The sequence below is a fragment of the Scyliorhinus canicula genome, chromosome 26, assembly GCF_902713615.1.
Source record: "Scyliorhinus canicula chromosome 26, sScyCan1.1, whole genome shotgun sequence".
NCBI lineage: Eukaryota > Metazoa > Chordata > Chondrichthyes > Carcharhiniformes > Scyliorhinidae > Scyliorhinus > Scyliorhinus canicula.
This window is the reverse complement of record NC_052171.1, coordinates 23353846-23361653: the sequence shown is the minus strand read 5'-3', so window position 1 is coordinate 23361653 and position 7808 is coordinate 23353846. Positions and strand designations below refer to the sequence as shown.

General features: G+C 50.4%; 1 protein-coding gene across 2 annotated transcripts in view; it reads left to right on the top strand.

The window, feature by feature from the left end:
• Positions 1–89: 89 nt before the first annotated feature.
• LOC119957321 (erlin-2-like) overlaps positions 90–7808 on the top strand; it is a 28093-nt gene continuing 20374 nt past the window's right edge. The window contains exons 1-3 of one of the 2 annotated variants that reach the window (XM_038785204.1): positions 90–826; positions 3848–3929; positions 5362–5408. In XM_038785204.1, coding sequence (XP_038641132.1) covers positions 720–826; positions 3848–3929; positions 5362–5408 — 236 coding nt within the window. In that variant the 5' untranslated portion in view covers positions 90–719. The remainder of the gene's footprint in view (positions 827–3847; positions 3930–5361; positions 5409–7808) is intronic. The other variant, XM_038785205.1, reaches the window with a different exon arrangement.

Below are 7808 nucleotides of genomic sequence, written 5' to 3'. Positions count from 1 at the left end.
GCCCTCCCCCGACTGGCGGCGCTGGACTGAGTCCGCAGCCGCCACGGCAAATTCCCGATGGGAGACCCACGGCGTCGGGAACTCGGCTGGTCAGGGGAGGAGCATATGGGGGTTTGAGCCTCAGGAGACAAGCTGAGACCATCGATACGCCGTGTGGCGTACTCGCAGAGTACGGAGCTTTGGAGGGGGCAGAGCATCGCGAAGGCAACGCCGCCCCCGATTTGGTGGGGAACTTTCTCCGGCCGATCGCCCAATGTGATTTTGGTGTCAGTGACCAGAGGATCCCACCTCTGGTCTCCCTATTTCCGTGGTGTTGTGGTGCTGGAGGAGTTGCAAACAGATTGATAACGATGAGAGGTGATACCCGCTCTTTCCTCTAGAATGGGATGCTGAGGAGTTTTAAAACTATGAAAGGGTTTGACATTCAGGAGAAACTTGTCCCCAGTTTCTGACGAGTATAAGGACAATATCGATGAATCCGACAAGGCTCCTTTCTACACTGGGTGCTGGGAAGGCAGAATTTGCTACAAGGAGTAGTTGAGGTGAATGGTATAGATATACTGAAGGGGAATTAAACAACCGAGAGAAATGAACAGAAGGACATACCAATTGGGTAGCTTCCGAGCAGCATGACGACTAGCACTGACCCTTTGGGCCGAATGGCCTGTTTCTCTGCTGTAGACTCAATGTGATTCTGTCTATTCTGCAGATTGCTGGGGATGGCGCAGCTTAGCTCGATCCTAGCAGTTGCTGCTGCCATCCTGTTTGCCATGATCTTCTCCTCTGTGCACAAAGTTGAAGAGGGTCACATCGCCGTTTACTACAGGTGAGGTTCTATCTGCCCCCCAGTTACAGAGTGAATACTCCAGCTCCATAGGGACACACGTATGTTGTCACAGATCCAGTTGGACAAAAGTAGAGCAAGTGTGGAGTGTGTTGGTGAGTGAAAGACAAACACAACGCGGAGGCACCTGGAGAGACAATATCAAATCAGATATACAGTTGTAAAGGTGAGCAGGAGCAGAGGGAGCTGGGTGTACATGTGCATTGATCACTGAAGGTGACAGGACAGGTGGAGAGAGCAGTTCATAAAGCAGATAGTATTCTGGCCTTTATGATAGAGGCTTGGGCAGCACGGCAGCACAAGTTGTTAGCACTGTGGCTTCACAGCGCCAGGGTCCCAAGTTCGATTCCCGGCTTGGGTCACTGTCTGCACGTCCTCCCCGTGTCTGCGTGGGTTCCTCCGGGTGCTCCGGTTTCCTCCCACAGTCCAAAGACGTGCAGGTTAGGTGGATTGGCCATGATTGCCCTTAGTGTCCAAAAAGGTTTGGAGGGGTTATTGGGTTACGGGGATAGGGTGGAAGTGAGGGCTAAAGTGGGACGGTGCAGACTCGATGGGCCGAATGGCCTCCTTCTGCACTGTATGTTCTATGTTCTTCGAGTACAAAAGCAAGGAGGTTATACTGAACTTATACAAGACACTAGTTTAACCTCAGCTGGGATATTGTGCACAGTTCTGGGAACCACACTATAGGGAGGATGTGAACACATTGGAGAGAGTGTAGGAGAAGTTCACAAGGATGGTTCCAGGGATGGGAAACGTCAGTTACGAGGAAAGACCCTGGCCGAGGATTGAGGAGAGATCGGGACTGTTCTCCTTGGAGAGAAGGAGGCTGAGAGGGGATTTGATAGAGACGTTCACACTCATGAGGTTTGACAGACTGATGGGGAGAACCCTTTCTCACTTGTAAAGGATGAGTTAAACACTCCCACCACCCCACGACGAACAGCTCCTCAAATAAAATTATGTACGGCCTCCATAGCCTCGAAACCCTCCTCTGACCCCCTCAACTCAAACTTAATTTTCTCCAGTCGGGGAAAATAGTACAAATCCCCCAGCAAGGTGCCACCCCTGGTGGCGTATCTGACCTCCAATTCAACAATAATAATAATCATCTTTATTATTGCCACAGTAGGCTTACATTAACACTGCAAAGGTGAGGTTACTGTGAAAAGCCCCTAGTCGCCACATTCCGGCGCCTGTTCGGGTACGCTGAGGGAGAATTCAGAATGTCCAATTCACTGAACAAGCACGTCTTGCGGGACTTGTGGGAGGAAACCGGAGCACCCGGAGGAAACCCACACAGACACGGGGAGGACGTGCAGACTCCGCACAGACAGTGACCCAAGCCGGGAATCGAACCCGGGACCCTTGGAGCTGTGAAACAACAGAGCTAACCACTGTGCTACCGTGCCGCCCATCTGCTGCCCAACAGGGTCCTTCGCTGGACAATCAGAGAGGCGAAGGCCACAACATCAGCCCCCTTCCCCTCCGGCAGCTTCGGCTCCTCCCAAACGCCATCGGGTCCAATCTGACCTCCGCCCCCACTCTCCTGGACAACTTCCGGAACTGCCTCCCAAAATCTCTCCAACTTCTCTCGGCCCCAGAACACGTGAACATGTATCACTGACCCCCGCCCTCACTTCTCACACCCATTGGCACCCCGTGGAAGAAGCCACTCATCCTCGCCCGAGTCATGTGTACCCTGTGCACCACCTTCAATCGAATTAAGCTGAGCTTCGCGCAAGAGGAGGCTGCATCCTCACTCCAGAGTCGTCGTCCTATTTCCCTCCCCAACTCCTCCTCCCACTTACCCTCCCCAACTCCTCCTCCCACTTACCCTCCCCAACTCCTCCTCCCACTTACCCTTTACCCTGCTCCCCCAACATCCCAATCCCCTCCCCTATATTGTCCGGTAGCAGCAGATGCTCCAACAACGTGCACTCTGGTAACTGGGGAAACGTCCTCCATTCTCCCGTGCATATACCTAAACTCTGGATTTTAAAAAATGAAGGTGAGGGTGATGGATGGGGAGCCAATCAAACAGGGCTGCTTTGTCCTGGATGGTGTTGAGCTTCTTGAGTGTTGTTGGAACTGCGCTCATCCAGGCAAGTGGAGAGTATTCCATCACACTCCGGACTTGTGCCTTGGAGATGGTGAACAGGCTTTGGGGGGGTCAGGTGAGTTACTCTCTGCAGGATTCCCAGCCTTTTATTGCTCTGGTAGCCACAGTGTTTATATGGCTGGGTCCAGTTTCTGGTCAGTGGTAAGCCCAGGATGTTGAAAGTGGGTAATTCTGCGATGGGAATGCTATTGGATGTCATTGTGCGATGATGTGATTCTCTCTTGGAATGTTGCCATTGCCTGGAACTTGTGTGGCCCGAATGTGACTTGTCACTTATCACCCCAAGCCTGAATATTGCTGCATGTCTTGCTGCATATGAACATGGGTTAGTCCCCCCTTCCCCTCCCCTGTTCACCGTCCAGCATATCAAACACTTCTTCAGGCAAAGCTGTGATTTAATTGTCAGTTTTCTGTTCATAGTGTGCTCTTTGGGGGAGACCAAACTCAGACTGGGTGGCCACCTTGTCGCTCAGTCTCCAGTTATTAAAATGTTCCACCCGGCTCCCACCCTGACCCGTCCCGATTGTGCTGATCCCACATTTCCATTTGCATCTCGAGTCTCAGCTTTTTCTTTTTTTGTCCCATTACCCCTCCTTTCGCCTTGCACCATCACCGCTGTGTCATTTAATCTCTACCCGCTGCTCTCACATACCTCCTCCATTTTCTTTCACCAGAGGAAGGGGGGGGGGGGGGGGGGCGGTGTTTAAAATTGCTTCAGTGATGTTGGTGAGGTTAATGTCAGAAGGGAGACCTGCAGTGAGACATTGAGGCTGCCTTTGAGTTTTGGAAAAGAAGTTCCTCGCTAATATTTTTGTATGAGTTCCACAGAATGACACCACTTACCATCTGCTCTCTAATTGACCTGTTGAATTGCTTCCTAGGGGTGGTGCGTTATTAAAGGCAACAAGTGGCCCAGGATTCCATCTGATGCTCCCCTTTATCACCACCTTCAAAGCCGTACAGGTGGGTCCTCCAGGAATGGATAACATTTGAATCACGCTGAGCTCCACGACAAGCATTGTATCAAAACTCTCAGCTACCTCGTGCCCTGGCTAAAATCACATTTTTCCTTTTCAAATATTTAAAGTTACCATTGAATCTGCTTCCACCTCTTCAGATCAGAACTCGCTGTGTGTCTAAAATTTCCCTCCTCACCGATGGTTGTCTTTATTTTATAAAGTCTGTGCCCTCTGGTTCCTGACCTCACTGTCAGTGGAAATAGTTCCCCCGGTTCACTGTCAAAAGCTTTACTATTTCTATCACCTCTGTTTGACCTCCCCTCCACCTTCACTGCGCAAAGGAGATCCACATAATTGAAGCCCCTGAACCACAGGAGCATTGTGATAAATCGCTGCACCTTCTCCAAGGCTGGTTGAGCATATTGAGTTTGTTGGTGTCTCGGTATGCTGACAGGGATTGTCTGATGTTACCGCCGGGTTGGGAGGTGCACACAGTTGATCTAACCCCACCAAACTGCAGGTGGCACTATTACTATAAATGTTTCATTTACTCACGGAAATGACCAATTGTTTGCCTAAGAGACTTCAGCAAAGCTTCTTTCAATAAACTCTGAATGATTGATTTATTGTGAAAAGAAACTTTTTGAAACAAGTTGCAAAAACTGGCTCATAGACAATTTGTAATCTGGAAGTCTTAACTATCTATCCCTTTAAAATGCTCATAGAAACAAATAGGGTCTGTGCCGAGATTGGCAGATTTTCTGGAGAGTATAAAGTTGGCAGAGTTTTGACACTGTTGACCGGGTCTTCCCTTATGAAGACAGAATGCTAGTCCCAGTAGATGTTTGGAAGTTCTCACCAATGGAGCTTCAGCGTGGTGGAGAATAGAGGCAATCGGCCCTTGGGATCTCCCTCTCAGCTCAGCCCCTCGGGTTTCCAAACACAGGCAAATTCCACTTTGATGAGGATTTCTAGCTGGGTACCTGATAATCAAATTGTATGTCATGGGGTTCGAGGAGAGCGTGAGCTGGCCGACTTTTCTCCAAGCTTCAAAACTTCAGCTTCCTCGTGTGATTTTCAGCACATCATCAGGGCCTCTGCCTTGAAACAATTTTCATTCCAGCCATTGAAGCCATTACTGTTCAAAGAAGCAAATAGTCTTATCCTCAGTTGCCATGCAGGTTAGGTAAATTCCTGGAAAAGACATGTTTCCCCCCAGCCCCCAGTGAATTTATGATGTTTATTTTTTAAAAATCCAAGTGTCCAAATATTTAAATGTCCTTCCAAATTAAAAAAAAATACAGTTCTTGAAGATCTGTTTCCTAACACTGATTGAAGACATTAAGGTCGTTTCATGCCTGATGTATCCAGTGACCAACTCGCTCTCTTATTTTTCCATGGTGATTCAGGTTTTAATATCACCATTTGTTTTTCAGAATACTGTGCAAACAGATGAAGTAAAAAATGTTCCGTGTGGCACAAGGTAAGTGTGTGTGTGTGTGTGTGTGTGTGTGTTGTGCACTTGATACCTCTCCTTCTTAACACTACTGCTACGCACACCAGCTCAGGAAAAGAGAGGCGGCCAGAGAGATAGCTAGAGTAAAGAGCAGAGACGGTAATACTGTCCTGGACCCAGCAGGGGGTGAACGAGGTGTTTAAGGACTTTTACAGTCCTTAAACCCCCGGCTGGGGTGGAGGATATGAGGCAATTTCTGGATCAGTTGAGGTTCCTGAGGGTGGAGGGGTTGGGAGGCCCAATTGAGATTGAGGAAATAATCAAGGGGCTGGAGGGCATGCAGTCAGGCAAGGCCCCGGGGCCTGACGGCTACCCGGTGGAATTCTATAAGAAGTTTTCAGAGATATTGAGCCCACTGCTGGTGAGGACATTTAATGAAGCGAGAGAGAGCAGGAAGTCCTCCCCCCAACAATGTTGCAGGCCTCGATTTCATTGATCCTGAAACGGGAGGAGGATCCGTAGCAATGCGGGTCATACAGGCCAATTTCTCTCCTGAATGCCAAATTGCTGGCTAAGATACTGGCCACAAGGATAGAGGCCTGTGTCCCGGGGGTGATAGGGGAAGACCAGACGGGATTTGTTAAGGGCAGGCAACTCAAGGCCAATGTTTGAAGGCTTCTAAATGTTATTATGATGCCCTCAGAAGGGGTGGAGGTGGAGGTGGTGGTAGCGATGGATGCGGAGAAGGCTTTTGATCGGGTGGAGTGGAATTACCTGTGGGAGGCACTGGGAAGGTTTGGGTTTGGTGAGGGCTTTATTGACAGGGTATGGTTGCTCAGGCACCAGTAGCGAATGTGCGTACGGACCGGCTGAGGTCGGGGTATTTTAAACTACACCGAGGGACGAGGCAAAGGTGCCCCCTCTCCCCATTACTGGTTGCTGTGGCCATAGAACCATTGGCCATGGCGTTAAGAGCCTCTAGGAACTGGAACGGGCTGGTTCGGGGGGGGTGGAGCACCGGGTTTACGCAGATGACCTGCTCTTGTACATTTCGGACCCGTTGGAGGGGATGGGGGAAGTAATGCAAATCCTGGGGGAATTTGGCAGTTTTTCGGGGTATAAATTGAACATGGGGTAAAGCGACTTGTTTGCGATCCAGGCAAGAGGACAGGAGAAGAGACTGGGAGAGCTGCCGCTTAGAATGGTAGGGAAGAGCTTTCGGTATCTGGGAATCCAGGTGGCCCGGGAATGGGAGGCACTGCACAAGTTAAACCTATCCCGGTTGGTAGAAGGGGACTTTAAGAGATGGGACATGCTCCCGCTGTCACTGGCGGGGAGGGTACAGACCGTGAAAATTACTGTCCTCCCCAGATTTCTGTTTGTCTTTCAGTGCCTCCCCCTCTTCGTCCCTGAGGCCTTTTTCAAGCGGGAGAATGAGGTTATTTTGGGCTTTGTGTGGGTGGGTAAAACCCCACGAGTGAAGAAAGTGTTGCTGGAGCGCAGTCTGAGGGAGGATGGGTTGGCGCTGCCGAACTTCTGCAATTATTACTGGGCGGCTAATATAGCCATGATCAGGTAGTGGGGGAGGGGTTGGCATGGGAGCGGATGGAGGCGGCGTCATGTAAAGACACCTTTGCCGTTCTCACCGGCCCGATACCCAACAAGTCTGGTGATAGTGGCGGCTCTGAGGATCTGGGGGCAATGGAGGAGATATAAGAGAGTGGAGGGAGCATCGATTTGAACCCCAATTTAGATGGTGGGTTCCTGAGTTGGCAGATGGCAGGAATTAGAAGGATGGGGGATCTATTTATAGATGAGAGCTTTCCCAGCTTGAAAGTCTTGGAGGATAAATTTGAATTGCCAGCAGGGAAGGGGTTTAGATATTTGCAGGTGTGAGACTTCCTGAGAAAACAGGTGCCGGCCTTTCCGCTGCTGCCACCATGGGAGATACAGGACAGAGCAGTCTCCTGTACCTGGGTGGGAGAGGGGAAGGTATCGGATATTTACCAGGAGCTTTCTGAGACGGAGGAAACTCCGGTGGAGGAGCTTAAGGTGGGAGGACGAGCTAGGAGGAGAGATAGAGGCGGGTCTATGGGCGGATGCCCGAAGCAGGGTTAATACCTCCTCATCGTGTGCCAGGCTTAGCCTGATACAATTTAAGGTAGTCCACATGACTGTGGCCCGGGTGAGTAAGTTTTTCGGGGTAGAGGATAGTTGCGCAGGAAGCCCAGCAAATCACGCCCACATGTTTTGGGCATGCCCGAAGCTGGGAGGGTTTTGGCAGGGTTTTTGCTCAGGCAATGTCCAGGGTGCTAAAAACACGGGTCGTGCCGAGTCCGGAGAAGGAGCACTTTCCATTCCGCACGGTCTGGTTCCATCTTTATCCTTTCCAATGTTTTGTGCCCTCAGGACTTGCTGCTTCTGTGT